The sequence below is a fragment of the Melospiza melodia genome, chromosome 8, assembly GCF_035770615.1.
Source record: "Melospiza melodia melodia isolate bMelMel2 chromosome 8, bMelMel2.pri, whole genome shotgun sequence".
Classification (NCBI taxonomy): domain Eukaryota; kingdom Metazoa; phylum Chordata; class Aves; order Passeriformes; family Passerellidae; genus Melospiza; species Melospiza melodia.
In genome coordinates this window covers 35,659,557-35,681,026 of record NC_086201.1, presented here as the reverse complement: position 1 = coordinate 35,681,026, position 21,470 = coordinate 35,659,557, and the positions used below count along the sequence as shown (strand labels likewise).

General features: G+C 45.1%; 1 protein-coding gene across 14 annotated transcripts in view; it reads left to right on the top strand.

Moving 5' to 3' along the window:
- The window catches only part of LRRFIP1 (LRR binding FLII interacting protein 1), a 112,784-nt gene that overhangs the window by 30,542 nt on the left and 60,772 nt on the right, over nucleotides 1–21,470 (top strand). For 10 of the 14 annotated variants that reach the window (XM_063162685.1, XM_063162684.1, XM_063162681.1 and 7 more), the window contains exon 2: nucleotides 16,990–17,076. In XM_063162685.1, coding sequence (XP_063018755.1) covers nucleotides 16,990–17,076 — 87 coding nt within the window. Of the gene's footprint in view, nucleotides 1–10,234; nucleotides 10,303–16,989; nucleotides 17,077–21,470 lie in introns of those variants that run through there. The other 4 variants (XM_063162686.1, XM_063162683.1, XM_063162682.1 and 1 more) reach the window with 1 other exon arrangement.

Below are 21,470 nucleotides of genomic sequence, written 5' to 3'. Positions count from 1 at the left end.
GCTGTTACCTTTGGGCAGGCTGGTTATTAAATAAATATTTCAATAAAAAACCCTGTAGGTTTTGTTTGAGTCCTTCAAAAGTATTGGAGGTGGAGCAGAGAGTGAGGGTGCAGAACAGGAATTACTTACAAGATCAAGCTAGCTAGGATTTGTGGGTTATTTTGAGAATCTGGGGGGTCTGGAGACTTAACACATTCTGAACATCCCCACTCCCCTGCCAGCTTTGCTTCTTGACATAAGTGCTTGAAATTTATCTGGTGATGGTAATAATTGAATGCTGAATTGCCAGGTCCTCGTTAGGAATTCAGAGGAGTGTCCCTTATCCTCTAATGGTGATTTTCATCCACATCCTCAATGAGAGAATAACCATGTAATTAAACATTTATACTGAAAATTCAGGGGTCCAGCTTTGTGTGGTGGAAGCGGTGCCTCCTTAGGGACACAGAAAAGTGTGCTCTGCTTGATTTACTTGATTTGCTTGATTGCTGCTCCCTCTTGTGGGGTTCAGGCCAGTTCAAACAAGCCTGGAGCTCATTCTTGGTGCGTTTAGATGGAGGAATTAATCAGTGCTTCTCCTCTGATACCCTGGGTGGGGCAATGGCCTCAAGGCTTGCTCCTCTGTGTACATTCTTTTATGTCAAGGGGGCTAAATCTGTAAAACATTTAATTCATTTTTTTTCAGGAACTGATCCATTCACTGTGCTGTTAATCTGTGGCAGGGTTTGCCTTTCTGTCAGAGCAGGGATGAGGCAGTGGCACAGCTGTGGCAGGCTTGGCAGCGCTGAAACCTCTGACACCTCCTCTCCTGACTCGCCCTCCTCGGGCTCCTGCCCTTCTTAAGGGAGTTATTCCTGAAAGTTAAACCCCAAAAATACCTCCCATGTGCTCTCCTAAATAAATGCAAATGCTCTAGCTGGGAGAAATATTTTTTTCCCCTTGTAATTTCTCAATTGTTCTGCTGACCTAAAATCTCCACATCTAAAATGTGTTGTGCCTGAGGATGTAGAAATACTGCTTATGTTTGTTTTCCTCCAGAGAGACAGATGAGCTCTGGACATATAATCTCTGTTCTCTGGACAGGAAACTGGAGTGCTGTGGATTTCTTCATTGCTCCTAATTGATGGCAGAGACCTGTGCAACTTCACTGACGAGTTTTTTGGCGTGAAACTCTTCCAGGAATTTCCCTCTGAAGCTTAAAAGACAAATTGTCCTGACCTCTTGCAAAATGGGAAGGGGCCACATGAGTGTGACACTGAAACAAGAGCAGTTCACATGATGTCATTTCTGATATTACACCATTTCACAGTAATGATAGGATTTGTCTCAGCACTGCAGTTTCCTTCACTTCACTCGTGTTGAACTGTTTCTGCCCAGGAACTGCAATATGGGTATTAAATCTCAGCTTTGGAGAGGATTCAGTGGATTACCTGAAACATCTGATCTTCATTTTACCTGGCTTTAAAAGAATTAATCAATCTTAAATGTGCCTGCATGCAAAGTCTAGGCTTCTGTGGAGACCCAGTGCTGTTGTTTGACACAGAATGAATCCCTTGTAAATATATTTATTCTTTCTGTGATGCAGGCAGAAGTGAGATTTTGGCTGAGATTAAACCAGGAAGCAGGTGCACTTGATTTGAGAAAAAAAAAAAAAAAAGAAAAGCAGAATTTAGTGTTCTATTTATATCTTTTCTTGAAGTTTGATATTATTTTGTGTCACAGACTGGGTAATCCCTAGAACAGTGTCAGTAACCTTTACTTCAAAACTTGTGATTTTCTTTTCTTTGGCTGGTAGTGTGAGCATTATTTTAAGCAGTTGCTCGGATTTGTATCTACATTTTAATGTGCTCTAAGTGCAGAGCTGTGCTCAGGATTTGCCACCTTTCATTCAGATGAAATCTGCAGTTCAGTGGGGACCAGAGGGTGATCCCCACAGATTGCATTGCTTGTAGCAGTCCCTCAATTTCACTTCTTATTTATACTCCAAATAACAAAACCTCTGTTTCTGTCCGTGCATCAAAAAGATGTTGGCACCCACTCAGCCCCAGAGCCTTCCCCAACCTGTGTTTATGCTGTAAAGCAACCAGATGAGGAATTGCACTTCATTGCAGGTTCCAAATGGGGTTATTGTGCTTTACTTTGTGGTCATGACAAATGTGTTTGCTCTTCAGTAAAGTGTAGCAGTGCCTGAATTAATTTTGCGTGTGTGCTCCTTGTTAAGTGTGTGCTGGTGCCTGAGGACGGGTCCCCAGTGGGAAACATTGGTTGGAGCTTTGCTTCCAAAGAGAAGTCAAGCACCAAGAGTCTGAAATACAGCTCAGCTCTTTTATTTGTGAGCTCTGAGTGACTTGAATTGCAGTCCTGCAATCAAACAGAAATATGGTATTTAAGTGGCACTCTGCAATACAACAGTTCTGCTTGGGTGTTCTGAGGTTCAGTTTTATTTAAATTTTAAATGAGGATAACAGTTGTTGCTGCAAAACACTGCTGGTGCCATAGAGACAACTACAAGAGGTCACCGCAGAAGAGAAACTTCTCTCTTCTTATAAAGAAGTTGGGTAAAACAGAAGAAACCACTGGCTGCAGCTCCATGCAAATAACTATTGCTGGAGACAACACTGGGAAGATTTTTATGCTTTCCTTGTGAAATTCCAGCCCATATTTGCTAATGCTGCCAGTGGGTTTGGGTTTTTTTTTTCTCCTTCTAGTTATCATTTCTGATTGATTAATTTATTTATATGAGTGATCCAGCTCTTTCCAAAGTCAACTGGACTCCCCCTCAAAACTATTTCCATGAGTTGCCAGTCCTGATGTAAATCCATGGCTGCAGTATTATCCAGGGTGTAGGAAACACATGGATTTGTTCTCAGAGGTAACAGCTGTAGAGAGAGGAGTATCCAAATTCCTCCCTGGTGGGACCAGCCACTTACTGACCAGTGAGCTATTTAGGGAGAAAATGCCAATTGAAGAAGTGACGTAAATGTGGTCAGTTGATACTAACTGAGGAGCTGCCAGCCAACATCCTATCCTGGAGTTGCTCTTTCATCCCTGTTTTGCTTTTTTGGAGTGGAAACAGCACGAGTGATTGATTGCTAAATAGCAGTGGAAGTGGTGCACTCTATATATAGAGTGGTGCTGGAGAGCAGAGCTACAATGCTTATGAAGAAAAAACCCAAACCAAAACAAAACCCCACCAACAAAAACATTTACTGAGATAATAAATGCCTCTAAACCACTGCCAAGATGGAAATGATAACAAGATACCTCGGTTTTAAGAGGTGTTTTAAGATCAATTCCTCGTGGCAGGATTTGCTTTGGTAATCCTGGTGGAGCTCAGTTATTGTTTAGACTAAATATTGTTTATTTTTGTATTTTTAGCAGCAGCTCCTTGGGACTCCAGGGCAATATAATTTACGAGGTAGGATGCAAGTCCCTAATTGTGTCTTGCGTTGTACAGGCTGTTCAGTGCAGAATAAACATTCTCCTCCTTCTTGGGGGGGGGAAAGGTCTGTGTCAACGAGGCTTTGCAGCCTCTGCTCGCATGCCTGAGCTCTATCTCCAAGATGGGTTTCCTGGCAAACACATCAGCAAATGTTTCTCCAAAGTGCACAGTGCTCATGTATAAATTCCTTCATCAGTCGTGGCTCTCATTCCCTCCTCCCCTTCCCAGTCCTGGGCTCCAAATGTTGAGCAAGAGGACCAGGAATGCTGAGCCCTTAAACTGAGATAACTCGCAGCAGCACCCACGGCATGTCAGAGCAGAGGGAATGCCTGTTCCCACTGCTTGGAATGAAGGAAAACAGAAAACCAGAGCTCTGCCATTCAGAGAAACCCTAAAAAACAAAATTGGAAATCGCTCCTGGAATGCCCTTGCAAGAAAAACTTGCCATCATTTAATCTCCCACCGAACTTCAGGCTTGTAGGATTTAGGGTGTGGATGAGCCTGAGCAGGGAAATGGGTTCAGGCTGCACTCAGGGTGCTCATGGGAACATCACAGTAGTTCTTCTGGCCAGGTTTCCACTGTAGGTGTACTTTATTATCCTCATTCTATGGGAAAACTGGACGCTTCTCAAAGGGAACTGCCAATTTTTTTGCTAAAATGTTGGATAATGAGATTCTGTGGTGTTTGCAGAGGATGTGATCCCTGTTCATTGAAGGTGCCATCCTAGTTCATTCTCTCTAGTGAATGCAGTCAAATATTTGAGTTGAAGCCCTGATGAAGGTTAGCTGTAAGTCCGACTTTTTGGACTTGATTTTTACTGTGAATTTGATTTGTCTTTTTTTTTTTTTTTTTTTTTTTTTTTGTGTTCTGAGTGGGAGAGCTTGGTGACTTAACCATGGCACTCCCAGAGCTTACAAATCCTGGTGGTGCTTTCCCACCTATTGTCCCTGATGGGGTAGGATGGAGTGCAGAACCTCTGCCCTTTTTGGAATTACTGTTGGGTTTCTAATTCCACAACATTTACAGTCCTGGTGGGAATAATTAATTAATGGCTTAATGGTTAAATAGTTAATTAACTCTTTAGTCTCATTAGGTTGGAAGTAGAGCTTGGGAGGTGGCAAAGCCTCATGCTATGGATACGCCAGCAGAGAAGCACTTTCCTACAAGTAAAATGCTCTTGCTGGATCCTTTTTGTATTTTTTTACACAGGTTTTTTACACTCAGGTTCTGTGAGATAATCCAAACCAAAACTCTTTTTTTCCCCTTTGGTTTGATCTGTTTTTTCTTCATTATTAAGCAAAGGAATGGAAAAGCTTAAGACTAGGGCAGGAATTTTTATTATAGGAGCCACTCTTGAATCTGTCACTTCTACAACAGGAAGATCATGTAACTTTTCATCCACCCATATTTCCTATTTCTGAAACTTTTATCTACCCATATTTCCAATTTCTAAAGCTGAAGTAGTCCAGCTTTAATATATTCAATGTTGGGTTTTGGTTTTTTTTTTTTTTACTACTACTACTTTTTTACTACTTTTGTTAAGGTTGGGATTGAAGCTTTTGAGATGATATTTTGTGTTTAGGTTTAAATGTTTATTTTTTCTTATTTGTGTTATAGTTTTATAGGTAGTGAATTTTGTAGTATTTTACTAACAGGGTACGAAATGGTTAATTATCTTTTGTTATAAGGTTTTTTAAGGTTAAACTAGATAAATAACAAATCACACTTGAATTATTTTTACTTTTAATTCAATAACTAATCACTCAAAGCCCGCAATGCGGATTTTATTTGTCTAATTACAAAATACTACCTAAACTCATGAAGAAGTAAGAAGAAGGTAAAGAAGAAAGATCAGTTTTTGTATTAAAGCTTCTGTTTTGTTTCATTTATTTTATTATATATTATATATCATATATAGCATATATATTATATTATATTATATAATTTATATATATTATATAGTATATATTCTATAGTGTATATGTATAATATATTACAATAATCTATGTTATTATAGTATGATAATATATATGTGTAATCGACATAATATATATAGTTATATAGCATAGTTATATTATATAACTTTATATTATATCTATAGACATGTGATATACATAGAGACACATATGTCTATATAGACATTATATATATTATACATATAGACATTTATATCTATTCTACATATAGACATATTATACATACACTATAGTATATAGCTTGATTTAAACTCTATAGTATATAGTTTTATTTAAACTATATACTTGGAAAATAATTATATATATTATATATATTATATATTAATATATTATATACATTATATATATTATATTATATATATTATATATTATATATATAAAATAATAATATATATATATAATATATATATATATTTATATAATAATATAAACGATATACTTTTAATAATAATATAAACCATATACTTGTAATTTTAGTGTTGTTAATTAATTTTGGAAGGGTTTTTTATGGCCTTAAGTTAATTATAGAATTTTTTTCTTTTTCTAAATTTGGGTTTTAAGTTTCAAATTCTCAGCCTCTGGGGTTCTACCAATTCAATATCCAACTGTTGATGGCATCACTGTTTTGAGGCTGAATGACAAATGTGCCACAGGCTCATTTGGAGCATGACTCAGTGTGACTTGTGCCTGATCCAGCAGTTTCCTTCCTCCTCCTCCTCCTCCTCCTCCCTGCAGGCTGGCCAGAGGATAATCTGTTGATCCTGGCAGGGGATTGTGGCGCTGAAAACTGGGCATTGTTTTCCTGAGGAGCGCTTGGCTGCGAGTGCTGGAGCCCAGTGCCTCGGCGGTGGCCACCACAAGGAGGTTTTGTTCCCGTGGCCAGCGGGGCTCCAGGCGTGCCAGGCTGGCCCAGCAGGCAGGGGTGGTGGAGTGATGAGGCGCAGATGTCACTTTTCCTGTCCCTCTGACCTTGGGTGGGTGTCACTCCCGAGGTTTTTATTGGCTTTCTTCAGCATTCAGAGAACAACACTGTGAACCTTATTAGAAAACCCCCCAAAACTTGGAGTGACCAAATATTTCTTCTAACATAAATTAATTTTTTAGCTTTTTTTCCCCATAAAACAAGACATTCTTTCTCTGTTCCCACTGTTTGGAAAGCCAGGACTGAATAAGACACTGACGGACATTACCGAAATTCCAAGAATCATACAATCATTTGGGTTGGGAAAGATCAAAGTCCAACCAATAACCCAACACTGGCAAGTCCACCAACAGTGACACCACTTGAAGAGAATGCAGGAAATGCACAACAGAATTTCATTTTTATAGCTATAAATTATATCATCCGAGTTAGATATGTTGGTGATGGATAGTGTTGGGAAGTGGCTGAAGAATTAATACTGAGGTGGGCTAAGCTGCAGCCAGAGTGCTCTAAGGTGCAGGTTTCTTTTTAAACCTGTCTCTAAAGGTTTTGACTTCTTTATTCCTACTTGCTTGCCTCTTAACCTGCCCATAACATGCCTTAAAGACAAAATAAAAATCAGTTGAGTATGAGCTGTGCTGGGGGCCAAATTCCTTGGAATTTGAGTTATCAGTAATATTCACATACCTGGAGGCTGACTGGGTGATCTTTCCCTCTTGCTTTTGACACAGCTCCTCGGTTGTTAGTTGTTATGGGCAAAGTACAGTTCTGGCAAGCTGATTTTTAGGATTTGGGCCAGCATTTGATGAGGATTTCCTTGTTCTGAGTGCAGGCATGCATTTTGTGCGTGTGTGTTTGCAAAGGAGAGGTGTGTTCCCCACAGGGAGATAAGGACTCTGTGTCACTGGAATCAGAACTGCTGTCCTAAGTGCAGTAAACTTCCTTTTTGCTTTCTGCTAAGACATACCCAGCTCACAGTTATCCCATCAGGTTTCTGGAAGTGTCAAATTACTCTTTTTTTCCCCCCCTTCTAAGTCTCCCGTTACCTGTTTTTCTTAGGCTCAGTTTAGCATTGTAGTACGTGCAGTGCATAAATGGGGACATCCTTCCTGCTTAGAAATGTCCTGGAATTAATGTCACTCTTCCACAGCATCCTATTTCACATGGGAAATGCATGGACACAAGAGCTGTGTGCTGAATAAATAAATAAATACCAGTTTTAGAAGATGCTGCTGTTTTTCTGAATAGGAGAGAGCTGTGACGAGATAGACACTGCACTTTTGAGGGGATTTGTCAGGACCTGATTGGAATTTTGAGCCTCCTTTTACATAAAATCAATTACAAAATGCTGAAGTGTGTACTCAGAGCTCTGTATTGCTGGGAAATGGAAGTTTGCTAGCATTAAAACGACCTCTTGATCCTTCAGTTCCTACCCAGCATGTCTGTAGTAGAGCTGTTTGTTTGAATTTATCCCAGGGTATGTATGAAGTGCTTCCTCAAGTAAACCCAGTAAAACCAAACATCTTGGCTTGGAAAGTAAATAGGAAAAGGTGTGTGTGCAGGGGGGAGTAATTTATATTTTCAGCGTATTTTCCGAGTGACACTGCAAAACCTGTCGAGATTTGCTAGTGAATGTAAGGGGAGGTTAATTCCTGTTAACCGAGAACCAGAACAAATTGTCTGTTTCAAGCTAAGATGAAGATATTTGTCACGCTGAGCTGTTCTGATGCTTCAGATTTACACAGTTAACATCACTCCCCTTCTCTGCTAAAACGTCTCACTTAAGGCAATATGTATTTTTTCTGAAGAATTGACTCCAGTGCCTGGTCCTGGCTGCCTTGGGGTGAGCTGCCATTGTGCAGAAGTGCCTTCTTCACAGCTGAGCACCAAATATTGCTGGAAGCCCCAAATCATACTGTTACCTGCACCAAAACTGGATGCTGAGCAGCCTCTGGGAATTAGGGCATGACTCCTCTTGGATTTAGGGCTGCTCACAAAAGACAGACCTGTTGGAGGATGAAGTGAGTGTCTGTTAAATGAAGATTTAAATTATAGATGCTTCACAGGAACATAAAGTATTTATTAGTTTCTTTATGCACGTGCTGGAGTGGATTTGAGACGGTTTAGATTTGGAGTGGATTTGAGATTTATTTTGTTGAAGCAAAGTTGGGTCATTTACCTGGTGAAGGAGTTAAAAATAACTCATAGGCTCAGCTGGTGGCTTTGGAGGTTAATGAAAGATGTGACTTTGGAGATCTTATTGCAGCCTTTCAGTACTTAAAGAAATGTTACAGGAATGACAGAGACTTTTGCAAAGTGTATGGGAGTGACAGGACACAGAGGAATGGCTTCACAATGACAGAGGGCAGGGTTAGATGGGATATTGGGAAGGAATTCTTCCCTGTGAGGATGCTGAGGCCCTAGCACAGGGTGCCCAGAGAAGCTGTGGCTGCCCCTGGAAGTGTCCAAGGCCAGGCTGGATGGGGCTTGGAGCAACCTGGGATAGTGGAAGGTGTCCCTGCCCATAGCAAGGGGTGGAATGAGATGGACTTTAAGGTCGCTTCCAACCCAAACCATTCTGTATTTCCATGATTCACATAAAACCAGCCCGTTTTACAATTGTAAAGCTTCACCTGACCTAAGCAGGGTTTATCCCAGGGGCAGGGTGCAAGTTAGACCATCCCTAATCCCTCTTATTTAAAGGAAGCACGACTGGCCTTCCCAGGGACAGTGGGACATGGCTTGGCTCCAGGCACTGCCAAGTGATTGCCCCCAAGTGTAAAACAGTGCCAGCGCTTCCAAATGAGCTAAAATACAGTCAGCAGCATGGCAGGGTGTGCTGTGCCAGCCTGAGCAGCCAGATTCCTTGCGCTGGGCAGGCAGCTCATGGAAAAACTGAGCTCAGCCGCTGGGTGGAGGCTTCGCTGGGCTCCTGACCGGGAAGGAGGGCGCAGGCTGAGTTGCTAAGGAGCAACCTGTTTGGCTGGCCCTGGAGAATCCCGTGCCAGGAAGAGCTGACTCCCCGAGTGCTCTGCTGTCGCTGCTGAGGAATGGCAGTAATGGGTAAAGTGAGCTCTTGAGGCTTCGCAGCTCTCCCGGCCCCGGGCGTTTCTCCCTGGCCTTTGGGAGGGCATGGGTGAGCGAGCTTCAGCTGAAGTCAAGGGGAATCGAGAGATGCTTTGGGTGAGAAATCCGGTGGAATCAACAGGTGGCATTAACCTCCGTGGAGCCAGGATATCTGCTCTGACCCTGTCTCCAATTGTTTTGGGGTATCGATCCGTTTAGTGCCACTTAAAGCCACTTGTGCCCTCTAATCCTTCTGTGCCTTCGGCGCATCCACCTCATCACCTTTTGAAATGCAGGGTATCCATTTTTTGGCCAGCCCCTACTCCCGATTGCTCTTCTGCTATACTGTCAGACTTCAATCACACATTCTGGGGTTTTACATTTTTTCCCCCCATTATTCCATTTCTGAAAGAATAAAACCAACACCAGCGTGGGTGCCTCATTTTAAGCTCGGCTCCGCACATCGCAACCCGCAGCCCCGATATAATTAGCACCGCAATTAGCAGCGGTGGGGCGGTTTGTTTGTGCCATGCAAAGGCCGCCCGGCGCGGACAGGAATATACATTTAGAAGCATGGATGTGCAGCCCGGAGGGAGGGAGGGCGCCCAGCTCTTGGGATGCTCTGGTTTTCCTCCTCGGGGACACAAAGGAGGCGGGGAGGCGCTTTCCCTGGGGGTTCCGGAGCGATGCCCGGCAGGTGTGTGTCTGTATAAGAGAATGTGAGAGTGTGTGTGCGCTGCCCCGGCTCTTCCGAGCGCCGCTCCCCGCCCGCTCCCCGCTCCGCCCCCGGGCCGTGCCGTGCCGTGCCGTGCCGGGCGGGCCCCGGCGGGGACAGACGGCGGCAGCGGGAGCCATGGACGCGGCTGCCGAGTGCCTCAGCCCGGCTGCCCAGCAGCAGGTAAGGCCGGGGGGCTGCGGGGGGCTCGGGCAGCGCCGCCGGGACGGCTCCGTGCGGTGCCCGGAGGCGGCCGGCGCCCAGCGCCGGGGGATTGTCCCGGTCTCGCTTTGCACAGTCGCTGAGCAGAACGTGAGCTCTGAGCTGCTCCGGGAGCCTTCGTGCCAGCGGACCCTGGGGAATGAGTGCTGAGTAAATGTCGAAGCAGCCCCGTGGGACCGTCAGGTGGCCGCGGGCGGATCGGGCATCCCTGGACAGGAGCTGTCAGACCGGCTCAGGATGGGCTGTCGGGGTATTAGAAGGGAATCCCTATGGTTACGTGTAGGTTAAGGTTCATCAGCCTGCTGCCTCTGAGTAGTGATTTGCATTTAAGAGAAAGGCGAGGGGTAAAGCAGGATGTGGACTGGCCGAGCCCTGTGTGATTCACGGGTTCATTACCATATGAGTAAGTGGTGCAAAGTGTTGTACGTATTTATAACTCATATGCAAAAAAATGTCCGATAAATATGCTGCCTTAACCTCTTAAACATAGTCCCTCTTGTTTCCATGCTAATAGTCACCACTCACCTGGTGAGCTCCTGGAACTCCTGGGTTAGGTCACATGCCGCTGAAATGGAGACGGGGGAAAAACATCGCCATGGGTTAGCACTGGTTCTACCCGACAACTATGCTGGTCAGCTGTGTTACAGGAATATTGCAAATCGGGTGTTGCATGTTCAAACAGACTTTAAGTTATGTAGGAGGGCAAGGAACCTTATCAGGTTTTTGACCGATGGAGTGTGACTTGGCTAAACAGAATGAACAGTCCTATAATATTTGAGGAAGAGGATACAGAATACTGGAATGGGACAGCATCCATCAGGAAAAATTTTGTTGGCCCAAAAAATGACTGGCTGGCTGTGTCTTATGCATGTTGGCAAGAGGTTTAAATCAGCCTGAGAATAGTTATTGCAGCAATGCCCAGCAGTGGTTGCTCACAGGGAGCAGGTGTAATTTAGTCAGGCAGACTTGTGTTTTAAGGTTTCTCTGGCAGTGGGATCAGAGAGCTTTTCTGGGTATGGTTTGGTGCTGGCAAGCTAACACTTCAATCCTCCACGACAAATATGACACTGGCTTTGATTACTAGCCTTAGAAGCAGGTAATTTGGAGTGCACTGGAATTGAGGGGTGCTTTGTATAGCTGGAAAACTCTTACACATGTAACTATGTGGCAAGTCAACATGGTCATTTGTCACCGCTCAGAAAAGCAGCGTAACTTCCTGCCTTTGTTGGCTGTGTCTTGGGGCTGCCGGGCGAACAATGAAGCCCTGGCTGTTTCAGGAGGGAAAGGCTCTGAGAATGCACACCTTCAGGATGTGTGTGTGTGTGTGTCACTGGCCTCTACCTCAGCAGCTCACCTCGATAATTCTCTCATCGTGCCACGGTGACGGCGCAGCTTCCCCAACGCGCGCGCGGGGCCAGGAAGCCGCGGCTTCCGTCACCATTGTGCTCCATCCCCTGCCACGGGCACAGCCAGGCCTGGTCCCCACCAGTGGGGTTTGAAGGGGGGCTCTGTGGGGTAGGGGTCTCTCCACAGCAGCTGCACATCCCGTGCTCCCGCTTATCCCAACTTCTGCAGGCAGCAGAAGATGCTTCTCACGCTTTCCAGCTGACACCCAACACCTGCTTTGGTGTTTTTTTCACACGTAGTTCTGCTCCTGTTACAACCTGCTCAGTTCTTCCCTCTTCAGATCTAAACATGCTGAACTCCTTAAGTCAGGGTAGAGATTTGCTGCTGCACGGGGCTGGGGTTTTATTTTCAGGCTGAGTGACCCTAAAGCTGGAGTGTCAAGTGCTGAGCAAGTAGCCCTGCAAAAGCAAGGAGCGTTTTGGAGTTCAACAGTGCATTTCTTTCAGGGCTTGGTGACTGTAAATCATTCTGAGCAACTGCAATAAAAACCCAAGAATTCAGTGTGTGTATTTGTAGTATTTGAGCAAGTCCCATAAATTAGGGTGATGATTTTTCAGCTGGTGCCCAGTTCTGTGTTCATCTCAGCCATCTCCTCTCGTTTTGCCCACGGGGCCTTACAGAAGCCTCTGATGAGGTTTGGGTTTTTTTGGTGTGACATGCTCAGTAGGGCTGAAGCTGCCATTTCTCCTTGTCAGATGAGCAATATTTCATAAAAGGGAAGTTGCAAAAGCTTGGTAATGAGTGCAATTAGGCTTCGTATTTTTATTCTTCTGTTTTTAACAGTGATCTGTCAGTTTTGATTGAGGCCTGTATTGCTTGCTGAGTCACTGATGAATTTTAGATGATTTTAAGAAGTCAAGGAGACTTCTTCTTCAGTCTTAGTGATTTCTAATTTCTTTTTTTTTTTTAAATCTTTCATTCCTTGAATAGTTTTTTATGCCTTAGGCAGCCTAAAGAACAGCTTTTAGTAAGCTGAATTTCAGAAGTATGTGAATTTTTGGGTGGTTGTCTGATGTTCAGCAGTGTCTCTTGCAGGCTGCAGTGTCTGCCTCTGCTACTGCCCTTCGAGGTGACTCGGCTCTGTCAAGTGCTTGGGCTGGACAAAGACCAAAGTCAGCCAGGCAAAGCCTGTTTTGGTTTAGTCAGCACAGAGGGAGAAATGTAAAGTTAGTGTTGCTGCTTGCAGGCTGTGCAAGAAATCAAGGTATTTATGGCACGGAGCAGAGTCCAGGAGGCGCAGAGAGTGTGGTCTGACAAACCCCGATGCGTTCCCTCACGCCCGTGCTGCTGAGGAAGAGGCCCTCAATAAATAGATCTGACACTGCTCTGTGTGGGTCTGAAAGCCTGGCCTGTGTTTTTATTCTTTCATCCCCTAAAGGTTCACAGCTTGAGCAGCTGGGGCTGTTCTGGGTGTCCTTGCCCTGTGCTGTGCTGGGGGGCACCCACTGTACCTGAGCTGGGCTTTGGCACAGGAAAAATCTGTGTGCAACAGGCTCCCACCCTCACTGCAGGGTTTGTTAGGCTTGCTAGCAGCCTTTGGTTTGATTCTGATAACTCCTTACCCAGTGAGATGTGGGCTCCTCCCTGTCCTGATGGATTTACCTCCTCTGAGCTCGCAGGTGATACCAGCTTCATCACCAATGCCACCCACAGAGCATTAAACAACAATTCATTCTGAGTTAAGTAATTCCATCCACCAAAGCATGCTAGGAATGGGATTGTGAAGGCCACAGGTTGACCATTTGATGGCTGGCCTGACTCTATAGCATGATGTATTTCTGTTGAGCTGGAGAGCACCCTCCAAGATTTGTGGGTAGCCTCACATACTGAGGCCTTTTTTTCCTCCTCTTTGCATATTTCCTGTCCCCCCCTTGTCTCATTTTGCTGTGGGCTCCAAAACCCTTTAGGGAAGGATGGCCTGTTTCTTACAAACCCTCCTTTGTCCAGCACAAATGAGCTGGTGTTTGGTCAGGAACCACGGTGAAAATAACTGTGTAATCATCTAAATGGCACCCAGACATCCTTGAGAACGTGCTTGAAAATATTCCTTACTGCCTGATGCAGCCCTTAAGGGACAGCAGCCTTCTGACAGAGAAGTTTGGGTTACTAAGGAGCCAAGAGCATGATTTGGTGGGGATTTGTTCCTTTACTCCATGAGGATGGTCAGGCAGGGGAACAGGAGCCTGGAGAGGCTGCAGAGCCACCAAACTCTGAGGTTTTCAGGAGCCATCTGGTCCAAGCCCTGAGCAGTGTGGTCTGAATGTGATGCTGACCCTGCTTTGAGCTGGTGAGTGGATGAGACCTCCTGAGGCCCCTTCCAGCCCAAACAATTCTGTAATTATTTGTTTCAATTAGTTGCTTTAAAATAGGAATGTTCAGAATGAAATACAACTTCATGACTTCTTACAAAGGTACCAGTCTGTGATAACCACAGGTTTTCAGCTTAAAGTTCAAGAACTCAGGATACTGTTTCTGTTGTTTTTTATTCAAAGATACTTAAGGCTGATGTGGTCATGGAAAGAAAAAGTTCATAAATAAACAATATGCTTGTTCCAAGATGTAAGCCATTGTTAGTCAAAGCTGCTGAGTGAAAATGTGTGTTTTTTATTCTTACAAGGTTTGCAGGTTGGCTTTAAATGGGCAGCTGGAGGGCTGCAAAGATGAACTAGAATAAGGTAGAGATGCACCATGGATTGGCACTAAAAGCAGAATTATGTCCTAAGAAATGACACACAAAATGTGTGGTTTTGCACAAGGTAAAATTCATTTAACTTCCTGCAGTTGGTATCTGTAATTTAGAAACTGGCAAGCCTCATTCATTCTCAGGAAGGCCTGAAAAAAACTGGCTAAATTAATAATTTTTTACCTATTTCTCAAGTTCCTTCACTTCATATTGTATTGTGCTTGCTTCTGGGAGAATATATAATTCTTCAACATAGCTAGCAAGTGTGTAAATCCTTTGGCTCTTATCATACAAGGAAAGCAAGGGGAAATATGTATCATTTGAATTATACCTGAATTTTCCATATAGGCACCTAGTTCTGATGTGAAAGCTCAGCTGGTTATTGAAATTCATGAGGATGACAGCTACGATCATGTTAACATCCAAATAATCTTGTTTCTGCCTTTGGAAGTTGGGGATACACAGCCTGTACTGTTTGGTGTATTTTATTTGTGGAGACTTTAGGGCCCTTTGTTTTCCATAGGAAAAAACCAGTTTATGCTGTTGTTATTCCTCACCTCTGTCAGGTGGGGTTTGCCAGTGTTTATTTACATAAACAGAAGTGTTTATTTTTAAATAAACAGGAGGGATCACATGAAGTCAATACCAGGCTTGTTTCCAGAGCTGTGATTTCAGCACACATTTCAGGGCATGTTTGGATACTGGGTGTCATCAGCAATTCCAAACACTGCAGGTGGGTCAGGGCACTGCCTGCCAAGGATTCCACCCAGGCTTTGCCCAGCAGCGGGGCTGGGGCTTTATTTTCATGGACAGACTGCTTCAGGTTGGGAGGTGGTGTTGAAAACACGTTTGGGGATTCATGTCTGCACCCAGAGCCTGCTGTCACCTGGCTCTGTAAGTAACAGGTTATGGCAGGGGATGGTTTTGGGTGAAGGTGTGAAGAATCTGCTCCTGCTATGAGTTTCTGTCCATGGAGAGCCACTTACCTTGAAATCCAGGCAAAGAACTCATGGAGAGCAGCTCTGTGCAAAACCAGCTCTTTACTCTTTCTACCTTGGGCTTTTAAAAAATTCTCTGAGAAGGCTTGTTTCCTTTTTAGAAGTAATTTTTCACTGGGACCTCTGGAGTCCCCCAGTCCAATCCCCTGGGTCACCTAGAGCAAGTGACACTGAAACATGTCCAGATGGGTTTGGGGTGCCCACCCTCAGTGAACAGAAATTCTCCCTCGTGCTGAGGTGGAACTTCTTGTGGTTCAGTTTATGGCCAGTGCTCCTCATCCTGCCACTGGGCACCACTAGGAAGAGTCTGGCACCACCTTCTTGGTGGACTTTGGGATGTTTGTATGGATTTGTATAGATTGATGAGATCCCCTCTTGGTCCTCTCCAGTCTGAGGTTTTAGGATTTAAATCATCCTGGTCCTCCCATGCATCAGCTTGTGCTTGATTTTCATCAGCCCTTTTCTGTTAACTGCAGGTTTCAACCATCCTGCTCCCTTTTTTGGCTTTTTTTTTCCCATGTTTTGTTTGTGTTTTTGGAGGCTGTGACACTTTTCCCTGGGTTTGAGTGGTGACTGCACTTACAGAAGGGAAAAGAAATTACACTTTCTGTTTTTTGGTGGTTTTCCTTCTGTTTAGAAGCACTACTGAAAACACTGGTGTTTTGATTTCTCTGTATGCTTGACCCTGATGTTATGGCAGATTTTCCTGTCAGTTTGGATGCTGTAGTTACAGTGAAAGGTTTCAGAAGAGAGGAGTTGGGTGCAACACCAGGGTGGCTATGAGTTGTGCCTTTGGCTCCCTTCTGAGCTATTCTGAGCTGCTCACGGTTGTGCTGTACCAAACCTGAACTAATTTTACTTTTTATTGTATCAGACTTACTGGCTTTGCCTGGGATTTAAAGCAGAATATTAAAAATGTTACTCTCTATGATGTTCCATCACTTGCACCTGGGCTGAAGTGAGGAAGCACCGTAGGTGTGTCAAGAGGTCTGTTCTTGGCAGAATTCCACTCCAGCGAGGTTTGGACTGGAATATGGAATTTTGGAGATTTATAATGGAGCTAGTGCATTTTCTCTCCATAATTTCAGCCTTAGCTGTGCATACTGAACTCCAGTGTTTACCCAAATCCTGTGCCCCAGGTACGTGTGCACAGTGTCAGTGGTTAGGAAAAATGGCACATAATGTGTTTGGTGTTGGTCAAATTAATTCATCAATGAAAAAAATTCCACGCTGCAGGGGAGGGAAAAAAACCCAACAAAACAACCCAAAACAAAACGAGCAATAAACAAATCAACCTGCTTCCTCTTAGCCACACAAATAATAATTAAAGATCTCTTTTAAACACAAGTGTGCTCAGGGAGGGTAGTGCCTGCACGCGGGTGTTACGATAACAAGTTAGGGAAGGCAGGGCCATTACCTGCAGTAGGGAATTAACTCCTACAGATGTGTTTACAGCCTTGCCCAGTCAAACCTCCCCACTGCCTGCCCTGCTTCCAGAGCGTGCTCCCCGTTGGGTTGGCCAGCTTTGATCTCATCCCATGCCTGTGTTCCCCTTGCCAGGCTGAAGCCAGACTCGCGGCGAAGCGAGCGGCGCGGGCGGAGGCGCGGGAGATCCGCATGAAGGAGCTGGAGAGGCAGCAGAAGGAGGTAAGGCCGGGGCTTCGGGGGGTGCCTGGGCTGTTTCCAGGGAGGAGGATGTTCAGAGATCCTGGAATAGAGGGCTCGTCTGTGTTTTGTTGAAATAGTCTGCGTGGAGCTAATGTTGATCGTAGAAAACCCTGGGAAAAACGCAAGGATTTTATCTCGGTGAAGCCGGCGTGATTATTCACAGAAAATCCTGGTGGTTAGTAATTCCTGTTTAATGTTAAACTTTGAAGTATGCAGCTTCCTTCTGTGCCTGTCGGAGGTGGTGGATTCTTATCACTTCGTTAGAAATCCAATGAATATGGAAGATTCCTGGCTCTTTGTGTAACTCCAGTGGGAAGCTGTTCTGCTTCCTGCTGTGAAGCTGCTGCCCTCCCCAGGTTTGGAAAAAGGATGGGCTGATCTTGGCAGGGGCAAGGGTAGAAACTGCACTTGGCAAAGCATTGCCTACCTGGTGAACTGAACCAGGAGCTCTCAAAAGTTGTGCTTGGTGATGTGCATTCAGTGAAGCAGCAGAGTGGCTGCCGCAACCACTCTGGTTGAGGTTAGAGGGACAACAGTAATCACAATTTATTTTTTCAGTAGATTTTTGAAGGAGAATGAAGAAGAAGGGAGTCTGGGGGCAAGGTCTGGGAATACTTAGTAGGAATAAACGTGGGGCAGGAAAAAAGGGAAATGGCTTCACACTGACAGAAGGCAGAGCTGGAGTGGATATTAGGAAAAACATCTTTCCTGTAAGAATGGTGAGGCCCTGGCACAGGTGCCCATGGAAGCCCTGGATCCCTGGAAGTGTCCAAGGCCAGGCTGGATGGGGCTTGGAGCACCCTGGGACAGTGGAAGGTGTCCCTGCCCATGGCAGGGGGTGGAACTTGATGATATTAAGGCCCCTTCCAACCCAAGCCATTCTGTAATTGAGTGGTTCTGCATTTGCTTTGGGGTGCAGAGCAGGACCTGGTTGAGCTGTGGAGCAGTGACTGAGGAGCGAGAGCAGGATGTGGCTCAGGATGTGACAGCAGTGCCGGCGCAGGCTGCAGCAGCCAGCCCACAGAGGAGCTCCTGGGCAGGCTGCCCACGCTCCGCTCCCGGTGAGGCAGGTCTGGATGTGTCTCAGCTCCCTTGCTGCAAACACAGAGCTTGGGGAAGGTGGGAGCCTTCTCCTGCTGTCTGAGGGATGTTTCTTGCAGCCTGGCCCTGCCTGGGAGGTGCTGTCACTGCTGTGCCAGCAGTCAGGGCTGGGGGATTTGGGAGCAGCCGTGGGACGGCTGTGCTAAACAGGCACCACGTGTTTTGTTTGGGTAGCAAAGTAAATAGGGGTGTCCTGGCAGTGACACCATCTAATTTACAGGTGACTTAATGAAGCTGATGACCCCTTTGCAGATTAAAAGCTGATGCTGCAAAGGGTGTCTTGGTAAACTGAAATTTAGGCGTGAAAACTAAAGCTCCTGCAATTAAGGGCTTGTCATCTGAAAACCTGTGAAAGCTTTGGGTAGATAGAAATTGGGCAGGGCAGCATGTCCCTGTGAAATACCACAGTCTTTGAAAGCTCAGCCAGATACGCATCACAATCTGCTTTGTAACTCACTGGCATAAATGGCACATTTATTTAATGTTTTGCATGCTTGGATATTTTGTAACTTTTTGAAATAGTTTAATCTTAGCCCCCAGATGCCAGGTAGAGATGTTAAGGAGAGCTGCAGGAAGTTTTTCATTGCCACAAGTGTCTTGCAGGTACAATAAAACAAAAATACAGAAAATCCCAAGCAGTGCTCAACACAAGATATTTGGCACCTACCCCTTCCTTGGAGGGGACCCTGCTGTGACACTGGGATCTGTACACCTGGTTCTCTGCCATCTTCATTTCCCTTTGCAAACTTTTCAGAAACATAAAGAGCGCTTTTCCACTGCGGCCATGTTAAATAACCAGGAGTTAAAGCACTTGCTTTACTACTTCAGAAGGCTTTTTTAGAGCCCTAAGTCCCTTCTTGGAGTTAAAAAGCAATAAATGAATTTATTGCGTGTGCGTGTAGTCTTTCATGCTTTAAGCCGTGTGCATGCCCTGGCAGGCTTCTTGTGGAGCATGGATTACTTGGAAATATATTTACACTGCTGCTCTGAGTTAAAAGTTTCCAGATGCTACCATTACAGGCTATAACTATGGCAGTGAAAGAGAGTGTTTTAATGATTTGGGTTTGGAAACTGGCTCCTCTCCTGCCCACCACCTCATATTTATGACATTTCTCAATCTTGCACTTCACTTCCCTCATTTTAAAGTAATTGGGTGACTTTTGCATGAAGAGTCTGCACACAGGATTGAGAAATGGTGCAGCAGGTATAGCTGGGCCTCTGGCAGGGAGCTCTCAGTTGCAGGGGGAGATGTGGGAAAGCTCCTGTGGGAGACTGCTCTGCGGTGGGGCAGGATTGCAGGTGTGCTCCAGAGGCAGCATCATCTCCTCACCTGGCACCTCCTCGTGCCAGGCAGCACAAAGGAGGATAACTGTGCCAGTGGTTTGGCTGCTTTGGTTTGGTTTCTTTGTTGTTTTGTTTTTTTCTCCAGGGAAGGGAAGCTAAAGAGGAGAAGGTGAGCACAAGTTTCATAGGGAAGTATAAGCTGGGTACATGAAAAATGTTTTCTGAAGCTGAAGCAAAAAGTGAGCGCAAGAATTGTGACCTGATCACAGAATCCCAGAATGTGTTGAGTTGAAAGGACCTTAAACTTAACTTGTTCCACCCCCTGCCATGGGCAGGGACGCCTCCACTAGCCCAGGCTGCTCTGTCCAACCAGATCTTGGACACTTCCAGGGATCCAGGGGCAGCCACAGCTTCTCTGGGCAGTCTGTGCCAGGGCCTGCCCACCCTCCCAGGGAACAATTCCTTCCCAAAATCCAGTGTCAGCAGTGGGAAGCCATTCCCCCTTGTGCTGTCACTCCAGTCCCTTTGTGTTGCACCATCTTTCCTGTTGGAACATTCCCAATTCTCCCAGCCTTTTCCCACAGCAGAGCTGCCCAATCCCTCTGATCATCCTGGTGCCTCCTCTGGACTCTCTCCAGCAGCTCTGCAGGTGAGGTCTCACCTGAGCAGGGCAGAGGGGCAGAATTCCCCCTTTCCTGCTGCCCACACTGTGGGATCAGCCCAGGACATGGGGAGTCCCTCTGAAGATAAGGGTGTTGATCACTCCTGAATCACAGAGATGTGAATCAATTCCTCTATTTATTAGAGAATGTGTTCTTGGTGATGAGGCTTTAGGAAAGGCACAGGTCTGATGAGTGTTACAGCTTGAATGCTTCTGGCTTCTCATTCAGAGCTGCTTTGCTGTTGTTACCCACCAAAGATGTAAATAATTAATCTGGAAGTCTGGTTAAATTCTCTGGTTTGCTTGCACACATCAGTGAGTGCAGGGCAGCTCTCATTGCCAGGGCCTGTTCTGAGCTGGAAGGACAATTAGGATATTTGGTATTTCCTCCCTTCCCTGGTTTCCCAGCACTGGTGGGACTCAGAGCAGTGGTGGGTCCTGGTTTACCATACATGCTGCCATGCTTTTGAAACACTTGGTTTCCAGCTGCAGAGTCTGAGACCAGTCCTTTTGATTTGTACTGTTGAGATGTGCCTGGTCCTGAGACAAATTCCTGTGTGCATTCAGGTATTTATTGTTAATTCATGCAGAACAGCAAGCCAGCAGTGGGCAGCCCAGTTTTTCTGAGTAACAATTTGTTAAAGGTAAAATTGGAGGAAGAATATTTTTTTTCCTGTGTATTTATTTTTTCCTCTCAGAAGCTTGACCTGAGATGGATTAAACCCTTTTTTTTCCCAAGAAATATTTAACAGTAACAGTTTTTGAAAGCTGCAGCAGTAGAGCTAATTGCAGAGAATGCTTTCTGTAGCAGTGCTTTCTGTGTGTTCTGCTGGCAAGGCTTTAAATGTCTCTTCAAGGGCTGACACTTGGAGACCACAGTGTAAGCTGATATTAGTGCCTGAAGTGAAAAGAGACTGATCTCCTCCCACTCCTTAATCGGTGGGATAAGATTCTTCCCTGCCAGTTCACACAGCAGATGAGCCTGTACTTCTGGTTCAAGGCAAGTGCACTGTGCTGCTCTCCTGCCTTCGTCTGCAGCACTTGCTTTAAGGGCACAGCATGAAACTTGCCTTGGCTGCTTTGTGAATTCCTTCCTTGCCTCACTTGCACATATTTTTCCCCCTTTGGATTCATATTTCTGTGGAATAAAATAACACTACCGATGCTTTCTAGTAAAAAAAAAAAAAAAGGGCAAAGCAGATTCTTGTGGCTTGAATGGGGAGGGGTGAGACTGGCTATGGAACTTGTTGCTTACATAAGCAGGGAGGAAATGGAGGAGGTTTGTGGTGGTTCATCTGTGTCTTCTGCACTCACTGTGAAGATGCCC